General features: G+C 41.2%; 1 protein-coding gene across 1 annotated transcript in view; it reads right to left on the bottom strand.

Moving 5' to 3' along the window:
- LOC116675228 (succinate--CoA ligase [GDP-forming] subunit beta, mitochondrial-like) overlaps positions 1-22,555 on the bottom strand; it is a 41,166-nt gene that overhangs the window by 4,118 nt on the left and 14,493 nt on the right. Inside the window, exons 3-6 of the mRNA XM_032507211.1 lie at positions 5,481-5,580; positions 4,230-4,320; positions 2,228-2,380; positions 1,145-1,234 (exon numbers count right to left, since the gene is read on the bottom strand). Of these exons, the coding sequence (XP_032363102.1) occupies positions 1,145-1,234; positions 2,228-2,380; positions 4,230-4,320; positions 5,481-5,580 (434 nt within the window). The remainder of the gene's footprint in view (positions 1-1,144; positions 1,235-2,227; positions 2,381-4,229; positions 4,321-5,480; positions 5,581-22,555) is intronic.

The following is a 22,555-nucleotide window of genomic DNA, read 5'->3' as shown; positions in this document are numbered from 1 at the left end:
ATGTCTCTGTGCTGGAAGGTTAAATGTTTCTCTTCTCTTTTTTCAAAAAGGTGTAAGAACTGGCAAATAAAACATACATTATAGCACATACTAATGTGGCTACATACAGTACATATAACATCATAATGCAATTTTAAGTAGATTCCTTCTGGCTGAAGCCTTTTTCATTGGCATTTACAATTTACAATTGGTATTGTACGGGCAAAAGAGGAACACAGTCAGTGGATATAGCAACATAGAACATTTAAAGCACCACGGTCAAAATCCCCATTTTAAAAGCATTCCAATGTATCTCTCTATTATTGCAACTGTTGTAGCTGTAATTACCTCTGGAATTAAACGGACTGGCAGCTGACTCTTAGCAACCAAGGAAAAGCATACTGACAATGCAGAAACGTAACCAATCACTTTCTATTTATCTCCTTGCCTTTTTAAAATCAATGCCTATTCCGTATCCTGCCATAAAGGATTGCATGCAATTCAATGTGAATAAAGGTCAACACATCCTTGACTCTCAGTTTGCTTCTCAGAAGCAGATTCACTTGTCTGTTTTATACATATTCCATGTGCTAAGATTCTGGGCTAATCTGATTCATCATGCCTGTGGAAAATAAAACATTAGTGATCTGATGCCAAGAGACAAATGGCTTTGAAATTAACTATATTTAAGAACACATATTCATTCTGAAAGTGAACTTGGAATGTTTCTGTAGTGTTCTTCGTTGGCCTCATTTTACTAGCTATTGCTGCCTGAGCAAGATTTGTAACACTTGAGGTCACTGTACTCAAAATTATAGACTGCCCATTGGGATGAGTATGCCTCTAATTGCATGATTTACGCATAAAATCAAGGCATCGAGGCATGTTTTTATGAAATAATGGTACCATTAGCGATGTCAGCACCCTCAGCCTGGCAAAGCGCTGTGTGTCACTGCCAGAAATATGACAATAGACCACCTGGCAAGTGAGTCTAGTGTAATGACACTTCACAACTTTGCGGAAAACAGGAAACTAATAATAACCAAAGCTTGGTCTGCTTGTCAATGAGAATACACTTGTCTTTGCATATGTGTATGTGTCTGCACTGTAGATTTTCCTGCCTCTTCTTTGCATTGTGTCATAAAGCATTCCGTGCGCCCATTACCTGTCTCTGCAGAGGTCCTTTGAAACCCAAATTAGCTGCCATGCACAGCGCCTGGTCGTCTCGTACACCTTCAAGTATATCTATGACTTCCTATAAGATTTGCAGTAAAAAGTGAGAGAAAAAGGTAGGGAAACATGGAGAAAGGGAGTGAGAGAGGCTCAAACACTGGGCTATAGTTTGACACAAAGTGGATGCTCTTACAGTATTAAACCTTAACATTATAATTAAGTAGTGGCAAGGTGCCAGATGGACAAAAGGAGACTTAGGGCTGAAACAATAGATTTATGATCACCAGACCCTTATATCTTTGACTTTCAGATAGAGAGAAGCACGCTGATCAACTTAAAGGTTTAAAAATGGATGAAGGACTTCAGGGTTCACAGTGTTAATATAAAATAAAGTATAAACTGCAGCTGTCAAATGCTGGTATAAAAAAATTCTGTATAAACCAGTTCTGGACCATATAGGTTTTAATGAGATGTGTGAAGGGTATATGATTTATCTAGTAACACCACAGCTGTCTTCGGGGGAAATAATGAATGACATGAATCTCAGCTGGATCTTTACAACAACAATGCTCTAACATCTGTAGGCAATACAAAATGGAGATATACAACAACAGAAAATGGAGGCAAACTCCATCTGTAATGCTTAAATTGTACATCTGTTAACAATGACAAGGACCTGTTGTCAAATAGCCAAGTGACTACAGTGGATTAAGTTCTGTAAATGGAATGGAATTAACAGCAAAATAAAACACAGAAGGCTGTGTATTTGTTCATGTTAAGCTTCAGTGTTATTCTGTATGTCTGAATCATGTTCAGCTGCTGCAGTGTGCATGCAGGGCAATAAATTTAATTGAATTAGCAGAAAATACAAACTGAGCACAGCTTCCATCTGTAAGGCCCACTGGGCAATCCAGCCCCAGCATTAAGCATTTGATTAAAGAATAAGATCTTTGAGCAAAGACGGCAAGGTTTGGCACTTTTATTTTTTTTAAGAGTTTCATTGTTTTTGAGGCAGATTTTTATTATTCTTCTAATTTGACATTGTAGTGATGACTATAAACCACAAATCATATACCTTAAAGATGAGTTCTGGGGAGTTGGCGGCTACCTCCTCGATATCCATACCTCCCTGAGGGCTGCCTACCATGACAGGACCATTACAGGCGCGGTCCATCAGGATGGCAAAGTAGGTCTCTCTAGTAATGTCCAGGGCCTCAGCAACCATCACCTGAATAAGGCACAGTAAGGGAAAGAGGGGCTGATGGAGGAACACTAACTTGACTTCATGATCACATCAAGGGTACATACTCTACTTACTGAACACAATGACAAATAATGTCAAGTAAGCAGCATCCATAAATTGGCAGAATTAATGAAGCATTGCTCTGACAAGTTCTCATATGCTGTGAATGAGAGGAACAGAGGCAAATAGAAAGGGACCTATTGGTCAGAGTTCAGCAGAAAAGCAGAAAGAGGAAGCAAGCAAGAGGCTTATTTGGAAAAGAGAACCCTCAAACTATCAGTTGTGTGGTGGTTAATGGGATGAAGGTTTTGGGATTGTTGTCTTGTTTGAACATGCACAGCCCTTATGTTCTGCTTCCACCCTATCGCCCAGCAAATGAGGATGGATAGCCTTCTCCACACTCCATTTTCACAGACAGCGCCCCTATCTCCTTGTCCAAATGTTGTCTTCTCCAGTCACTCAAATGTCCTATTGCGTTCCCTGTTGTTCGACTTGTAGACTGATTCTTCACTCAATCTAAAAATATTCTATCACAACTATCTTATTTCCTTTGACCCCTTAATCCCCTGTTCTAGCCTCCTACAGTCTTCATCCACAACCATCTTTTACACCCCATCTCATCTTCCCTTATCTTCTCTCCTCATCCTTCTATCAGTGCCATGGCAGCAAATCCATGTCGATGCTGAAGTGTTGTCCCCTTTTCCTGTGGGGTTCTCTGCTATGTGATGCATTACAAGTTAAACATTGATGCGAGCTTCACTGGCAGGTTGACAGCTAAGCTCTGGCTGTCATCTGACAGACCAGGTTGTGACTAAACAGTTACTGTACTCGATCCTACAGGTCAGTCAATGGCTACTCCTGTCAGGTCGGATTTTAGTGCCACAGGCAAAAGAGGATGTTCTTGGTGTAGTCTCCATCAACAATTTATGTACGGGATTGCTCGTTCTCTGAATACGTCCGTTTCCTTTTCGCTTTCTTAGTGTTGGCATTCTGAACTCTGGTTGATTTATGAGGACTATGGTTAAATGCTCCTCAGATCTCTGTAGGGTCAATCAAGATTGTAAACGGTTTAAAGAAATGCCAATGAACCAGAGCATGTTTTTCTATCCCTGAATGCTATGTGGACAAGCCAGACCTTCCTGAGCAAAGCTGTGGAAGTGTGTCTGGCAATGCAAGACTATTCTTAGTAAGACAACTGGCCAATTGGAGGTCACATTTCATTCAACTTTTTTTGTTTACTTTTTCCTCCAACTCTGGTACATGGAGTTAATTCTAAGCCTGTGAACGTCCTAGTCCATAGTAGCCTATAAAAAAAATGACAAATGACAAGACACTCGTGTCACACTTGATTCCAACTAATCTCTGCAGTAGGAGTAAACTGGAATGGGGGGTAGCAGGGGTAAACAGAGATGGGGAGAGGCAAAGAAAGAGAGCAGGATCCACACACAAGCCACAGAATGAAGGCTTCATCACCTGGAAAAGTCTTATTTGAGGAGGTACTGCATGCAGCATGCGAGTAGAGAAAATGATATTTCTGCTTGTTAGTGGCACATAGAAACAGTTGTTTACCAAACACTTTAAATTCACAGTGGACCCGGTTCAATTTATGCAATGAGCCATAACACCAACCAGTGCATACCCACAGTAAACAAGAGTGGACAGCTACTATTTAAACCTAGTGAAAAAAAACAAATAACAGAGCCAGACTGCCTTTCACAGTCATTAATTTTACAGAACTGCATTACTGGACTCATAATGCCTTGAAATGAGGTCAGGAAAAAAACACTTACAGCAAAGTATATCTATCTTTCTTTCAGTCTGCGCAGTTGCTCACCGTTTTCACTTTCACTCCATCTTTCGGTGTCTGCTTAGTAGTTAGATTGAAACCCAGCATCTTATTGGCCAGTTCACCAACCTCAGCAGGGCTGAAAAGGAGAGGTTACAAGTCAAACAGTATCCTTCTTTTAAACAACAGTCTTTAGTAAAAAGAGAAAAGCAGGTCAACTGACAGAGGAAGTAGTCATTTATCTCTCCAAAATTTTGTTTTGTTGAAGTAAGATATGACTTAGCGCATTCTTTGCATGTATGTAACATATTCTGACAAAGCACAGTTTTTGAAAATACTTTGGTACATCTACACATCGCTGTGAATACATTTTCATTTAAAACTCTCTTTTTAAAAGCAGCCCGCGTACCGGCGCTGCTTCTGTAAGCATGCTCTGGTTTTGTTAGTGAATAAAAATGAAGCGGGGTGGTACTAATCCTTTGTTAGATGAGAGAAAGGTGAACTGTGCACTCATGTCACTGTCTGGGGACGATGAACTTACGCACATCTCACTTTGAAAAAGTTTCTGCCCATTCTGAACCCTGAAGTAGGGCGACGATGGTACATATCTGAGACGATTGTCATGAATCATCTCTTTGCCTTTTAAGACAACAGTAAGTGGTAGGTACCTTTAAGATATACTGTGCGCACACACACACACACGCGCACGCACACGCGCGCACACACACACACACACACACACACACACACACACACACACACACACACACACACACACACACACACACACACACACACACACACACACACAACACACACACACACACACACACACACAACACACGTTGTACTAGTACTGTTTTTGTACATGGAAACTCAGTGAAAGAGTGTTCAAGAAAAACTGTTCAAGTTGTTGTTTTCAGATTTCAGAGTAAGCCTTTACTGGAGGAATATACCCATCACATATTGTAATTCTAAGCTAGAACAAAATAAACCTCAGCGGAGGCACAAAACCCTATCAACCCGAGAGAGAAAAACTCAGTATGGGGTGCAAAACGCTTCTGCCAACCCTAAAATCACTTTTTCAAAATTTCATAGAGAGTAGTTGTTCGAAGACACTGGAAGAAAGAAAAAGTGTTTATTTGCAGCACAAGTAATCCCGACTGTGTCTTTGTGCCTAGGGAGCATCTTCAGAGAGCTCTTTGAGCCTCCTCACTCTAAATGTCGCTGTCGCAGGAGACATAATTTGAATCTCCTACAGTAACTCACAGTTTGAAATGTAGATTGAGGCATACTTACTCCTTAGTTAAGTGCACTCCACCTTTAAGGCCACTGTCAAACACACCCTTGCCTCTGCCCCCAGCCAGAATCTGAGCTTTCAACACGATCTCCTTGGCATCTGAAATACAGATAGAGACGGATAGAGAGAGTCAGAAGAAGGAGAGAGAGAGAGAGAGAGAGAGAGAGAGAGAGAGAGAGAGAGAGAGAGAGAGAGAGAGAGAGAGAGAGAGAGAGAACATAAGATATAGGCTCAGCACCATGAATGCTCCCTTAAGTCTGCACCTATCTGTGGATCAGATTAAAGAAAGCAGTGGAAGAGGTAAAAAAAAGAGGGGTGAGTGTGATAAAAAATAAATGATTAGGGATTACTGATATGTGAGGAAGGGAAGAAAGGAAAAATGCATGTATTTATTACTGGACTCATATTGAAAAGGACATAAAATATCTTTTAAAAAAGAATCAGTCATGCAAATGCTTACATTTGCTTATTTGCCCTAAACATAGCGCTAGTACAGCTTAAGCTGCTGCGAATGTCAAAACCATAAATGTGACCGTCATGGTGGTGCTGGAGAAAAAAGTCATGGACTCATCACTTCATTAGGAATGCTTTGTCATGGAATTCATCATCTGGGCCCCTTGACTATCTTTACCAAATTTAACGGCAATCCATCCAATATCGGTTAAGACGTATCAACGGAACCCAAAAATTTCAATCTCATGGTGGCACTAGCAGAAAAGTCAAAGAATGGCCAGTCAGTAGGTTGCATCTTCTCGGGGACATGAATGTCTTCTCAAAACTTCACGATAATTAATCAAATAGTTAGATATATTTTAGTCTGGGCAGCCAGATAGCTCAGTTGGTAGAGTGACGATACATATATGGAGGTTTATTCCTCAATGCAGTGGGCCTGGGTTCAACTCCGACCTGCGGCCCTTTGCTGCATGTCAGAAGGGAAATTAGCAACTGCACAACTGTTCTGAAACTTTCACCGCATGACCTTGGTCCAATTATATAAGCACTCTGCATCCCCTTTGCTGTCACTGCAACCTTGCAAGATCTCGCACATCAGGAGGATACCCCTCAGCTGTCTATTCATGCCCACAATCTCCCTCTACTCAAATGGAGCGAGGACACTTGATGAAAGATGGTCTCTGGCTAGGTTATTATTATCTAGGTGGGGGAGTCCAACCATTGACAGGTGGCTGCCATCAGGGTGGGAAGTGGGTGTTAGGGAGAGTGGAAGGGGATGATCCGCTGTGCGATGGCTAGAAAGACACCTTGACTTTGAGGGTTTGAGACAGGCTCCTCCCTTGACTACGTAAAAAAAAAAAACTCTATGAGCAGAGTGGAGAACATCTAGACAGGAGCTGGTGAGTGGAGAGAGCCTGGAAACTCTAGCCATGCTCACTACTGCTGTAGTAGTAAGAAAAGGAGCCAGAATAAAATAGCCTCTGACAAGGTGGCCAGGATTGAACTAGCATTGCATTAGTGAGGCCCACTCTCTGAAGAGAGTTACGAGCTGAGAGGAGAGACAAAAAGAGAGAATGAGAGAATAAAGGTGTGCTCATATGCAAAGGGCTTTGAGAGGAGTCATAAATGAATAAATATGTTAATAAAAACTGCTACAGTGCAAAATTAAAAAGAGTTCAAAGCAAGACGAAAAAGAGTGTCCTGTGGGCATGTGCAGTGGAGGGGGACGGCACAGAGGAAATTACTTTTACTTAAGATTTTAAAAAAGAAACAAGTGGGGGAAGAAAAATGTAGCCCAATAGGAAGATTGCATTGTTGGACATACGGAGAAAGATAAGAGTATTGACAACTTGATGAGGAAAAAAAGCAAGATATGGTTTTAAAGCAAAGATATATTAAATATATTAAATAGGCACGCAATGTGCCAGGGAAGGTAATGGAGTGAGAAAGAGGCAGGTGTTCATTCTTGCTGCACTAGTAATTGATGGCAAACCTGCTTATTATGCTGCACACAACAAGATATTGTAGCAATATCAGCAATTATGAATGGGCACTGAAAGAGTAATGTGCTGATAACTTTATAGAAGAGACTAAATGAGACAACATTAGATATGTGATAAAATGCATTCACATTTGCATTTTAAAGATTGTATAATAACAAAAAGTAAACCATTCTAAACCAGAAAAAAAAAAATCTGTGTAGAATCAAATTATCTGGTTAACAGAGACACAAATCTGTGTTGGATCACATGGAGAGGATAATGATGTCCTCAAAGATTACAGTGAAGATGGTGCATGGTAAAGAGCAGGGTGGCCATTATCTGGTAGTATGACAGACATGAGATGGCCTCTAACATTCAGACAAAGGTTGGTCCCTAATGAGTGTGGAGCAGAATGGTGAGTGAATGGAAAAAGAGCAAGCCAATGTAAAAGTCATGTCTTTATGTTCAACCCAGACACTGCGATGAGCAAGGGGAAAGAAGGGAACATCTGAAGTTAATCAGCAAAGACAACAGCAAGCACTGTGGGAGAGTCAGAGTTTAATGTGTTCATACAGTAAAAAGATGCAATATTTAATCAGTAAACTGAGGGGACACGATAATGAAAGGTGATGCACATCACATTCTGATTAGTTCTCTCAGACAGCAAAATGCATTGTACATTCTGTCCAATATGCTTCTGTGTAAGTATGTTTTCATTATTGTGATTGTGAAATGCAAAGAGTTAGGGCTGTAACGATACACCAAACCCAGGGATTGATTAGTGTAAGATTACGACACTGTTCAACACGCTCAGTTATTTTTAGCATTTTGGCCACGGTTAACAACTCTGGGCTAACCCACAAAAACGTCAGTAACTTTAACTATGTCGATAGACGACTAATCTAAGGGTAATTTAGCCAGCTAGCACACCCCTGTCTTCTGCCTCAGACTCCCAGCGCTGCAAGGCTTCAGTCGGGATGAGAGCTGACAACAGCCCCCGGGACACATCTATTCCACAGTCAGCCCCCACTCAGCTAGCAACCATTCACTATCATTACAGCCCTGGCCCGGGGAAACACCCACAGTCCCCCACCAGCCAGCCAGCAGCCAGAACTTAACTCAGATGCTAAGGATGCTAACGGCAGTTTACTAAACCGTCGGGAAACAGACCTAGGCACCCGAGTCAGAATAGTGGTCATTCATAACGTTACACCTCTGTTAGCTTTACCGGTGCACCCCCCTCCCCCCGGAGCTGGGTGTCACGATTTCGGTTTATTTTGCATATCGTTATATGGTTGCATAATCTGTTCTGCTTCCATTTGTATCATACATGGCTCACACTGTGAAGATGCAGAGTAAGATTTTCATCTCCATTTATTTTCTATATCTTGGGGACACTGGGGGAGGAGATTAACATTGCACAACATCTCAAATCACATCATATGCAATTGGAGTAATGCGGCCATCATCCTCAGGCCTTACTCATTTCCCAGTAATGAGTGCAAATCAACTCCCAGTCTGCTTGCCAGTGACAGCAGCTGGCAAAGAGGATGTTACTTTTACAATCAGTGTCTCTTTCACCCTCCTTTCTTTCTGTGCACTTTTGAAAGGCCTATTCTCCTCCAACCCCTCCTCCATTCCATTGGAGCCCCTGGGTGGCCAGCAGTTAGCTTTGGTCAGATATTTAATCAAGCCTTTGAGGGCTGTGCCATAAGAGGGATGCTGGCTGGTAAGGGACAGATGTAGGCTGTGCGCCGATCCATGGAGAGTAAGATGTGGCTATCATCTGCATGGAGAGAGAAAAAGATCAGCACGGCCCTTCCCAGCATGCATGTGTGCTGTAATGAAAGTAATGTGTCGGTTAAATGGAGGCGACTAATCAAACTCTTGGGAAAGAGGAGAAAACAAGCACAAACGCACACAGCCAAAATCAAACTACACAAAATAGTTGGAGAGTTGGAGCCTTCCTGTGGATGAATGCCATTAACGCTAGAGGAAAGGGGAAAAAAGGCCTCTCAACCTTCAGCATCTGTGCTTATCATTTAAGCCCCCTGATTATGATGCAGAAGAGTGTTGATTGCTGTCAAATTTAGTCTACAGAAAAAACAAAGTCTGCAAGATTATGTAATGTCAGTCTGCAAGACCATTAAACAAATAATGTAGACGTAACTATTCTGTCCCCAAGATTTCTTGGAATAGGTTCCACGCAGCTAAAATATAATTCATAATTCAGGGCTATTCCAGCACTAGAAGTAGAGAAAACAACAATCTGTACTTCCATTTGCTTCCATCTAGTGGCACATGGCGCGTCTTTAAATAACTTCAATTATGTTGTCAACTGCATATTGATAGCTACATAAAGCTACTGGAGCGGCTCTAGCTTTTGACTTACCTTGCCATAGGGCTTTTTGCTGTGTTACATCCATGGCTCACTGATTTAGGGAACAAACAATGAACTCGTAACTTAATATAGACTTAAACAAGGCAACTATCTGATTAGCTTTACTAATTACACAATGAATATGTTCATGCTTTTTTTCCAACATTTGTATAAAAAGGCCATGTTAGGCCAACACTTGTTTCTATATGTTCCGTGTAATCGCCATGCCAGCACATTATGTTTTAAGTACACTTTGGCACAGGCAGGGCCAGTAAATAGTTGTAAAGGTTGTATTTAATGTTTAGACTCCTTGTGTGATGATTGTATTCAACTACAACTGTAATGCTGGTATCATCTTGGACTAGTTTAGCTTTCCACACGCATTTACTATTTCCAATTCTGCCAGAATGCAAAAATGTCAGACAGCAAATGTTACTCCATTCATGCACTGATGGCAGGTGAACCAAGAGGAAAAATATAAAAAAACAAAACCTTTGGTTTTTCATGTACTTTGAACCCTGACTTTTAATGGCTTTGGAATTCTTCAAGCAAAACACATTTCCCTGTTCAGTTGAGGTAGAAAATACAATGGTTATGTCATCGTCCATAGGCAATGGCTGACAACCATCATCATGTCCTGACAGACGCCGGGGTGCGTGTTAGCGGTGGCGGTGATGGCATTCATTGTCTGCTCAATAAAGCACAATTCTGATTTATTAACAGGAACAGATTGATTTTGCGAGTGCAATTGTAGGTGGACACAGGCTGTCACGTTATTTCCCAAAATCATCAAATTTGATAGTTGTAATAGTGAATTGCATCTGGACTGCATGTAGCCAAAAAAGAAAAAGACAGAGAGAGGAAGAGAGAGTGTGTGCAAGAGCGAGAGCTACTGGTACAATTACGAACACACTTATTTTTACAGTCTATGGAATTGGCGAAGAGAACGTCCCGATTGATAAGATGACAGACATCCTTTAATAAAAAATGGTGGAGGATATAGCTGATGTAGCGGGTTTGGTGCCCATGTGATTTGAGTTTCACTCTCATGCAGCCTGCGTCCACAGTCCGAGTGACCAACACTCAGTCAAGCAACGCAGTAGAGAGGAGAGACAGAGAGGCCAATACAGACACACTGGGAGCAAGATGCCTGATTATTAATTCATGTCATCGTCCATCATGATGGACCACTGTGGACATCACATTGCCCAACCCTAGTTGAAAAGTCAACAAACGTTAATAAATCCTAACCATGCTCTACAAAGTCATCTTGCCACTGGCATGTCTGTAAGACCAAATGTAGGGACTTGTATAACAAGGGACAAAAAGATTCCGACCAAAACAAGTCAAAGATAACAATATGACCTCTTTGTTGGTTACAACTAAAATATCATTACCATCTCACCGTCTTTCCTGGTTAGGCCCACCATCCCTGTGTCTGTCTCTGCCTCTAATGATGCCCTCTCAGTGCTATTCAGTGGAGGAGCTTATCAGCGTCCCAGACTGACACTGGCACCTCTGTGTGACACCTCCCCCAGTCAGTGCTTGCATGACGGCCGAGTCCTCATTAGAGGACAAGTCCACCTGGCTTTCAGACATAGACAGCACTTCTAATGACATCCTGAGATGGCCCTGGTCTCCTCTCAGTGACAGAGAGGTGCAGTTCAAATTCCTGGCTGAGAGTGTTTCACTGCCATACAACCAGACGGTTGACGGTAATGATAATGGTGTTTTGGAACGATGGCTGCTAAATGAACATGGGGAGAATCAGTAGGGAGCATCATTTTATTTGACAACCAAGCCTCAGCAAAAACATTTGCTTGTATCAAGCCACATCAATGAGACAGTCAACTAGAAAAATGACTAACTTTGGGTTGCAGAAAACAAGAGTGATCCAGAAAATCCCAATACAATATTTTAAATAAGTGACCAAGACTCAGTAATAATTAACATAAATGTAACATATTGCTCAGTAACACAAACTAAGAATAAGCCATCGCTCTCTCTCTGTCTGCTTTAAAATCTACACAGATAATGAGACAGTAAAACCCATGAAAGTTTAGCAAGCTACAGAATAGTTTTGATTTATGTTCTGGGCTACCCACATCACTTTAACAAGTCTGAAAATAGGAAAGGAATGAGAAGAGAAAAAAAAAAAGTCTGTTTACAGGTGCTGTGTTCTGTCCCCTTCTCCTGTCTGAGCGCAGTCTGAGCGCTACTACAGGAGCCTCGGATGAAGCTGGAAAGGATTAAACATAGGGTTTCCACAACGTGGTAATCCACTGCAATAATACAGATATTTGAAATGAAAACAGTAATTGTTACCATCCACATTTTATTGTTACACTGGTAATCATTACATCCCTATTATTGACTCAACAGTTCTGCATTTACAACAACAGCATATAAAACTATTCTGAAACTACCAACATCTGCTGCTGCTGCTAATGCACTGATACTATGCCATTTCCACTGACGAGTAATGAAGCTTGCCTAATGGTCGGAGGTCCCTACAACAAAGCACAATGACTTTTTTTACACATCACTCCACTAGTACAATTCTTAACTTTTAACTCCAACTAATACCAACATGACTAGAAAGTCTGCATTTATGCAAAGTACCCTTACAACAAATAATAGGATAGGCAACATGTTCACTTCTACTGGCACATTAGTATCATCCTAATACGATAGAGGGGATGTGTGAAAAATAATTCCACGTCTCACCCATAACATGAATAGGTTAGGATGCGTGATGAGGAGGTGGAAACACTAAGCTGCTTACAGAAATCAGCTCTTTGAGAGACAGGGCGCTTTACCCTGCAAAGCCTATTTACAGCTGTTAAGACAATTTCAGATGCATGGCTTTTTTTTTTTTTACCAAACAAGAGACCTAGGCGCCAGCTAATGAACAGTATGGGGTGACAACAGGTCCTAGGATAGGCCAGGTTTCTGTGTTTGAGCTCATGTATTGTCTATGTTCTTCAGGGTGTTTTGTGCAGAGTCCTAAAATGACGGTGAATGCAAGTGCTTGCAGTTATCATGCAACCTACAATGTGATTCTGAATGATGCTGGTGCGGTGTCCATCAGTAGGCCGCTGTGTTTGTGTTAGTAACCTTGCGTTTCAAACCAGCCCTTCCCCATCCTCTTTCCCCATTGGGTATGTGTTATCTTGAGAGGTACAGGAGACAGGAAAACTGCAGTATAACATCCGTCTTCCTGTGTGACAGACCAGCCCTCTGAAGGGACGAGAGCTTATCCGTCCATCAACGGGCGCCCTGCAGGGAGCGGGTGGCGAGACAAAGATACCTACAGCTCACTCCAGCTAGGTCCCTATACTCATTAGTTATCCTACCATGTGATCAAAGTCGCAAACAAGGACACGGAGGTAATGCTTGGTACTATGTTTATTTTACAGGAGGGGGGGGGGGCATAAAGCGGTGTTACAGTACCAGCACTATAGATAAAAACCAAGCTACACAGCCAAAAATTATTAGGGATGGAGATGAGGAATAAAAAATAAAAAGTGAGTGAATGACCAAAACCAAAGGAGCAGAAAAGAGATATCAAGCGAGATATCTAAAAAGGACTAAAGCAAAGGAGAAGACAAATGTCAGGATGTGTGGCTAAAATGCAGAAGAAAGAGCAATGCTGTTTTGACTTGACATTACCAGTTAATAGCTATGTAAAGGGCCCTCATCCCATTTACGAAGAAGTAACATAATAGGCCCCTTCTTGTTTCAAACTCTTGCCACATAAACAGCAGCAGCATGGTTAATGGTTGCACATTTGTCAAGTGATTTTCTTTTACCTTTGGTCTTCTGTAAACTACACATATTCAGTGTACAGATGACACAAATGCACAGTAGCTACACATGCTATAGATGCACGTTGATGATTGCAAGCAGCATTGCATGATGCATCATATGAGTGTCTCTGACCTAAAAAGGTCCACTGGACAACCAGAGCCAACCAAATGTTCTTAGTTTTGTACCTTATGTTTATAAAGTTAGATTACAACTTAGACTTTCTTATCCTACTCTGACACGATGACTGGGACTGTTGCAAGTAACCTTATTATAAAAAGAGCTAGTTATTTTGTCTCACACAGTTCTATAACTCAACAACATATACACACAGTCCATTGGGCCTCATTTTTCCAGTTACCTTCCCTCCCACGATAAGGCAGGTTCACCAATTCAAAACGGACATCATTAAACAGACCCTCTGTCTTCTTTGTCACTGTTGCCATTGCAGCCGGGCTACCGCCGTGTTTACATTGGGAACAGCCGAGTTGGCAATGGTTACTGCTTGCTGATGGAAATGATATGGCTGGCAGTAAGAGAATGAAGTTGGCAACAATACAAGTGCAATATCATATAAGACTGTGGCTGCATATTCTTTTGAAGTTCAAGGACACTTCTTTAAGATTAATAGATGAGCAGCTGCCTCAGTGGCCTCTGTCCAGTAGACCAATGAGAAGAGAACACGACATGGGTTCCTGCTGGAGTACATACGCACAAAGCTCTAAGAGGGTCGTCTTATCCCACACTACTTCAGACAAAGAGAAAAGTGAGAGGGCTGTGGTTGAGCCAACTCTACTCAGCACTAACTGCTACTGTCAACGCTTTTCACCAGAGACTCTGCCTTGTTTTCTGAAGGGGGAAGATGAAAGGTCTTAAAAGGCGCTTGAAGAGTTGAAGTGCACAAGGCGGCTCTAGTGGGGACTGTGAATGTGAAGGGAGGGGATGCGCAGTGAGGAGAGGTCTGACCATTTTCCATGTTTTAACAATGTTAAATATGCCTCATGTGTGTACCAAGTTTTGTTAGTCTACATTAAACATACTACAAGGGCTCAAATTTGAAAGTTTTGAAGGGGGTGTTAGCAAGCCATTTTTGTGCGCCTATTCCAGAACCCTCAACATACGTATATTTTTACCAGACTTGATGCCACTGCCAATTTTGGGTGAGTTTTTATAGTGTGTTAAGCCTCTCAAAAGGAGATTATTTGCCAGAAGAAAGAAAGAAGGAATAATTCCTTCAGTTTCAATAGGGTCTTCACCGCTGTCGGTGCTTGGGCCCTAATAATAATACAGGCAACTACAACAGGGTCCATGCAGCACTGCTACTTGGCCCCTAATTAGAATCCCTAGAAAAAGCACATTAAACAAAAGCAGAAGTGACTAAATAAACTGAGAAAGCATAGCACAGCATCTACACTGACACATAGGCTAGTGTGGTTGGCGGAGAGGGGAGTATGAGGGAGAACTTCCCCCACATGGTGATACCCATGTGAGGGAAGAGCGTTTCTATGACAGATGGTACAGGCTAGACACCGTGTTGGGTTAGTGACAAAGCATATGGCACTCCAAAGATGATCTTGTAAACCAGCACCAGGCCCAGTCAGAGGTGTAAAAGCTTCTCTGCACTCTACCAGAGAAAGCGTAACTGTTAATATCACCAGCAAAATAAATGTGGAGGCGCACCACGTGTGAGCATGTGTGTTTTGCATTATCTTACATGACATGTCACAATCTTACTAATAATTATTAGTTGATTTTTAAGGCCGATAAAAATATATAAATACTTGGTTAATTAAAAATCTGATATATATCGGCTAATATACATTTTTTTTAAAGGAATCCAGAAACACATAACAAGCATTTCTGGATTCACACAGCGCTATGACCAAAAGTAAATTTTGGCCTAAAAATTTCCTCAGGCCTGGACATGTTACATTTGTGTAACCAAGTTTCGTTAGTCAACGTTAAACGTACTGCAGGGTCTCAAATCTTTTAATGTTGTAGGGGGCACTAGCAAGCCATTTTAGTGTGCCTATTACCCAAAAATTACGTAAATTGTCACCGGAATGGATGCAACCCCCAATTTAGGAGAGTTTTTGAGTGTGTTAAGCCCTTCAAAAAGGTGATTCATTTGCCGGATAAAGAATAATAATAATTCTTTCAGTTTCAATAGGGCCTTAGTCCCCAATAATAAGATAAAAAGCATGTCATTAGATGGATAATTACAAAAAATGCTTAAAGTTTGAGTAAAGACACGTCAATCCATCTCAATGAGAAAACACATGTTAAGCCCTCTGTGGAGAAATACATGAACATCCCATGATCCAAGTTCATACCTTCCTTGAGATGTGCATGAGGGTAATACTGTTTGGGAAATGGAGCAGGAACGTCTTCCAGTAAATCGCCTGAAAGAGTTTGTGACATTTCATGCATTACTGGTACTTGGTATTCATCAAATAACCCCATATTTGAAAATCTTGTGCGTATATGGATTTGGAAAAGTTTGTCTTCTTTAGCAGATCCCCTTCTGCATTGCCTAAATATGTTATCGATAACGGTATAAAGCTTCAGTCAATGCAAGACTGAATCGCCTTTCCTTTTGTAGTGATGTGAGCACACTCATATATAAGGTTTATCACAAAGACCTGGTTGCTATCTAACAGTTTTGAAATATCACAGCAAGTCCAGTAATGAATACAGATTTCGTCTTTACTTCTAAGCACATATGCACGGCCTTGCACATGCACACAAATATACACATACCTGTGCCCTGCTACAGCCAAAGAGAATGTGATTATGCAGTCCACTTTGTGTGTCGCCACCCGCTTGACAGATGCATCTGTTGAGCAAATCTTGATGGATTTTCAGTCTGAATTTTAAATCAAAACCACATTTTCCCTCCTTTTCTTGCTGCAAGAGCCCTTCTTGTCTGTCATGCCTGCTGCCTCCCCAAGCAATCATTCATTGACAAAGCGGCGATGGAAGAAAACATTGCTGTGGATTCTTATCTTCACCGCATGTTGAGCCTGTGTGATGAATGGGAGCAACATACACTTGTGTATGTGTACACCTCATATCAGATGAGTTTGGAATATGTTGTGTTCTTTTACAGTTGTCCTCTCCCTGACTTTTCATTTGACAAATTGTGTTGCATTCACATTTTCTGTAACTTTTTTGGTCCTCTTCTCTCTGTCTTGGGTTCAGTTTTTAAAGTTACCTTAATTTCTCTTGCTCCTCGTTCACCTCAGTCTACCTCTGCTTGTATTCTTCACTTTGTTCTTAGCTCAGCCTCACTACCAGAATGAAGATTAACAGTGGTGGGAAGCATTTTAATTTATTTCACTCTGCTATGAATATTCAGTGTAAACAGAGCAGTTTTTATGCATGGCTGTCAAATCTCATGTGTGCTTATTAGAGGGATAGTTAGTTTAATATGTTGGCTTACTGAATAATAGCGAGCTACTTTGACATAAGCCAACTCATTGATGAAGCAGGTGGGTCTGTGTGAAAGATTTGGTTATGCTTGTGCTTTTTGTGATGGTGTATGAGTGAGAGGGAAAGAACAATATCTAAATGATCTACTAGACTGACAAGTGCATCACCATCAGTTTCTATATGTAGTGGGCTGAGGTAAAAATAATTTCCTGCATGGACCACATAAAAAAATTTGTTTGCCATGCTATACATGTATATTAGGGCTGTCAATCGATTGAAGTGTATAATCGCCATTAATTGCATGATTGTCCATAGTTAACATGCATTAATAGTAAATAAACATTTTTTATCGGCCTTAAATGTCATTTTAAAAAGGGACATTTCTAAAGTTTTTAATGCTCTTCTTAACATCGGAGCAGGCAAATACGCATGCTTTATGCAAATGTTTATTATTGTTGCAACAATCCAAAACAATGACAAATATTGGCTACAATATTCTCCAAAATAACTTCAAAAGGTACTGGAAGCTAAAAAATGTGCCGAAAGCATACAATGGCAATCTCAAGCCCATCAAGCAACAACAGATGGGCATATTAACCTGAGTTTAACATTACTTGGTAATACTAACACAATGTATAGTCACACTTTACACTTGCAAAGGTTAGTTCGTTTTTTTTAAGCAAAACAAAACACAAAACAATGGACTGCCTGCATTACAGCAACTTAAACATTGTACAAGCACATTGGTCAGCTAAATGTAACAACATAGTTGTGTTTAAACTTCAACCTTAGATGTGTGAAATATAGGCTCAATAAAACATGCCATTTTACGAAGTAGGATAAAAAATGGGTGATACAAAAAATTAATTAAAACAATAAAAGTGTGGAAAAACTGATGGCTCAGTGGAGGCAATGTGCAACGCAAGGCATATGCTCAAACGGGAGTTGCCTGGCTGCTGCAATTACGTTGCGTGCACTGTCAGTGTTCAGTGTACTGACTTTATTTTCAATGTCCCACTGTCTGGCTACTTGCAGAAAGTTCTTGGTGCGCACGTCAGCAAAATGCCTCTCCTTATAATAGTCAAAGCATGCGACCAAAGTTCGCACCGTGGGTCAACGTAATGTGCTGTGACCCCGTGGTAAATGATTAGCCTCCGGTGAGTGCAGCATTGCTTCATGATTTCCAAAACTACAGAGTGGGCGGAGGCCGAAATAACAGAACTGCATGCATTAATCGGGCGCCAATATATTAGTGCCGTTATTATCGTGTTCATTTTGACAGCCCTAATAAAACACACACACACACACACACACACACACACACACACACACACACACACACACACACACACACACACACACACACACACACACACACACACACACACACACACACACACACACACACACACACACACACACACACACACACACACACACACACCAAATTTGATACGTATTATGTAAACAGCATGGATTAGTCCCTTTAGATATTCCGAATTAGGCCTTATTCTTAATGGAGCTATTTCCGATTAAGATGTGGGATATGTCGATGTTATTCGGGTTGAACACGTATACAGCGCATTCAGAATGTGTGTTTAAATTGGAGGTTTTACCACAGTTTGCGACACACGTCCTGTAGCCTGTTTACGGTCAGCACTGTGAGTTTCACACAAACTAACTAGCCAACGGTTTGCAAGGATGGGGTAGAGATGCATGCCAAAAAGAAAAGCTTACACTTCTAGTCAAAAGGAAAAACATCTTCTTCTTTTTTTTTAACATTAGAAAAGACTTGAACAGTTTTGGGATTTGTGCAAACATCGCAATGAGGACCGTTTCATGAATGCTGTTGAAGGAATGAAAGCGGGAGGTCGTGTTCGCATGGACAAACAAGTCTCCCAATGCCAGATCACTTGTAGGAAATAGGAATGTTGTCGTTTTTGGAATATTATTTGGGCAAAAACCGTAATACTTTGTGCATGTAAACATAGTCAGTGAGGCTTACGCTGTGCCTCAGATGATGTGTAAATAAAAGTAGCTCAAGGCCAAGAACACTGTTGGGTGCATCTTAAAGTGATTGTTTTTTAGACTGCTCATTTAGTTGTCTGGTCTCTGTGGCAGCTCGGACCTCCTCTTTGCCTCTGGCCTGTGAACTGCAAATTAAGACGGATCTCATTGTAAACCAGGAGCTAGCATCTTTCTACACAATCCTGGCTTAAAGTGTATTGTGCCATGTCTAATGTTTGTGTTAGTGCCAGTCTGCTCTAGGAGAGCTAAGCATTAAGTCGTTAGTTTCAAACAGTGCATGCATTTAATGGAGAGTAAATGCTCTGTATCTTGTATATGATGTTGGCCATGCAGCCAGCTACTCACACCAGTGTGTGGTGGCTATTGGTGTTGTTCAGTGTTGAATTCTGAGTCAAATACATGTATGATATCAGTTCACATTTTATTACAAAATGAATGGGGAATACAGCAAAGGGCCGCTGTGGCGAAAAATGAGCCTAAGTATAGGGCTGAACGATGTTTTAGCATCGACATCGCGATGTGCGCATGCGCAATAGTCACATCGTAGGACGTTGCAATCTTGAGGCTAATCCTTTTTTGCTGCTTGATAGAGAAGTAAACTCTTACCGTTCTCCTTTTACATGACTATTACCGTCCGACCTTTCCCCTTTAGTCCGACGGGGTTTATTGTTATGGGAAGTGAGGCTCTCAGTGTGTAGAAAAGTACCGTAGGCAGCAGCTGCCGCTGACACAGTCAAGCGCATAGTTTTGATGGGTAGTCAGTGAAGCTACAGTAGTCAGTGTTTTATGTTTGCTGCAAATACGAAGTAAATCACCTGATTAATGCAACATAATCACAGCGTCTCCCGGCCATTTCCCCCCGCAGAAAGCTGCAAGCAGCAAGTTCAAAGCTAATATGGTTAGCCTAAAGAAACAAGGGGTCTGTCCGTCCCAACTAACGTTACGGTACGGAGCCGCAACACTGGTAACGTAACACTAATCTACTACAGAAGTCTGTGTCTGATCTAACGTTATTTACACTAATTTAATTTGTTCAGAACATGCAGTCACTGTCATTCACGTTAGCCTGGACACGCTAGTGCGTGTGACATGCAGGTCTGATCGATTTATCAAACTAAAGAGCTGGCCCCTCTAGTCGACCACAACCTGAAATTTAGAGGAAGCAACATGCCGTCACTGACATTCACGTTAGCCTGGAGTGATAGGATTATATAAATACAATGGTGTCATGCTAGTCAACCAGTGTATTCCTACCTAATTTCCCTCTCCAAAACCACTTCAGAAGAGTAGCGTTAGTAACAGCGCTTACTTGCTTTGGTGTTTGTAAAGCATTAAAGTTCAACAAAGAATGGTTCACATAGAAAAGATCCTTCTTCATTTTTTCTTCTATGTAGATGCACTCCCCTACAAAATCACCACAGTAGTCGAGAATGATTTATTATTTCCAATAGAGCTATTTATGTCATTTTTTTAAAATTACTTTTTCTTTTTTCATATCACAATATATACTGCAGGGGAATTAATTACATATTATGTATGTGACTAACTGATATATTATTCTTTGATTCACTATTTGATTTGGAGTTTGCTTGTATTTATCAAATTTTCAGTCATCTGGTGATGCATTTGAATGGGTTATTAGTAGAGCTGACCTGATCTGTTTGATTTGTTCATGTTTCTGATTTTTTTTCTTTTTTAAATGTATATATTTTAAAAAAAAACGGCCGATATATCAAATTTTTAAATAACCAAATATTTGTATTGTATCAGCCTTAAAAATGCCTTTATCGGTCTAATTAAAAGCTTGGGTTTGAGACTAGTGGCTATGGGTCATTGGTTTTAGACAGACAGCAAGAGTTAAGAGTGCCATTCTGTCAGTGTCCCGGTGGAGCACACATTATAAAAAGTTTGGACTTTCTGATACTTCCCTGCATTTCTCACCCTGTATGGGGTCCTTCTTTCCATGAGTCATTAGCTGGTTGTGAGTCCCCCATCTGCCACAATATAAATTCTCCCCTGAGTTGTCATTCAAGTTAAAGGGGATCAATGGTCCATGTCGGACAGTTTTTCCATGTTTTGATAAAGAAGGACAAAGATTTTAAGCTACTTATCCTCAGCGATAATAGAGCAAATCAATCTGTGTCCACTTTAGGAGAGTTGGACTACATTATACAAGAGGAGTGAGAAGAGGTTCTATATAGCATAGCTGCAATTGAACTGTCAACTTAACCACTTCATGGTTAAGTGTGTAGCAGAGGAGAATACTGGTTAGTGTGTATGTGTGAGTGTCTGTTTTCATATGGGCAAGTTTACCCTACGCATTTCATTCATCCCTGTCTGTGTCTGTGCTTCCATGCTTGACTGGTTCATTCTATTGTGTATGAGAGAAACCAGGGGCTCACAGCAGGATATCAGCACACACAGAAATCCATTTGAGTCGCTCCTGGTCAACTCAGATACCCCTACCGTCCATATCCCCTGTAAACAGCCATATTCTGTGTCCTCTACACTGGAAAGCCATGAAAAGGAGCTCCATCCAGGGCTGGTTTAATACCCAGCCTCCCCCTCACCTCCTAGTAGGCAGAGCATGACAGTCTCCAGTTTGCCCAAAACAGATCTTAACTAAAGAGGCTACTGATCTCCACCTTTCTCTCATTCCCCATTACATTCATGTATGACCTAACATGGCCCAAGAGTGAGCCGTACACATTAAGTGAGAGCATGAAAAGACAGTGTGTATCTGAAGAAATGAACCGTCAGTAGATGCTCACTTGCATGTTTAATAGTGAGCCAGTAATAGTCACAGAATACACTAAGTGTGAGCAACACACACACACACACCACACACACCACAACACAACCCACACACACACACACACACACACACCACACACACACACACACACACACACACACACACACACCACACACACACACACACACACACACACACACACACACACACACACACACACACACACACACACACACACACACACACACGTACTAGGACAATGACAAAAGCTTAGTGCATAAACGGAGATGGGAAGATAAAGCAGCTCTGAAGTAAGCTTTGGGAATAAAAGGGGTGATTTACTGAGCCAACTGCAATTCACTAACTTGACGTGCCAGATGGTTTGTACACAAAACTATCTGAGAAGCCATCATTGGAAACTGTTACGAAAAGGCACTTTCAAAAATACCTGGCAGGAAATTGGATGAAAAATCTATCTCTCATTTCCGCCACTGTTGTTTGAACCAACAGTCATATGGCCGTCTCACATCTAAAACCCCGCCCGTAGCTGCCAGTAGCCCCTCACGGACCCTAATTGGTTTGGACCACTGCTCTTTGGACACAAATGCATTACTTGAAGTTGGAAGAGATGGATTTTCATGTGATGTCATCCTACAATTCTTGCGTGATCTCATGATATTGTGAAAATCCAGCTGCGATGCAAAGTAAGCAATTTACTGCCAGAGCTGCAAAAAATAG

The sequence above is a fragment of the Etheostoma spectabile genome, unplaced genomic scaffold (assembly GCF_008692095.1).
Source record: "Etheostoma spectabile isolate EspeVRDwgs_2016 unplaced genomic scaffold, UIUC_Espe_1.0 scaffold00001704, whole genome shotgun sequence".
NCBI lineage: Eukaryota > Metazoa > Chordata > Actinopteri > Perciformes > Percidae > Etheostoma > Etheostoma spectabile.
The sequence above is the reverse complement of the archived record's forward strand: the minus strand, read 5'-3'. Positions and strand labels throughout refer to the sequence as shown.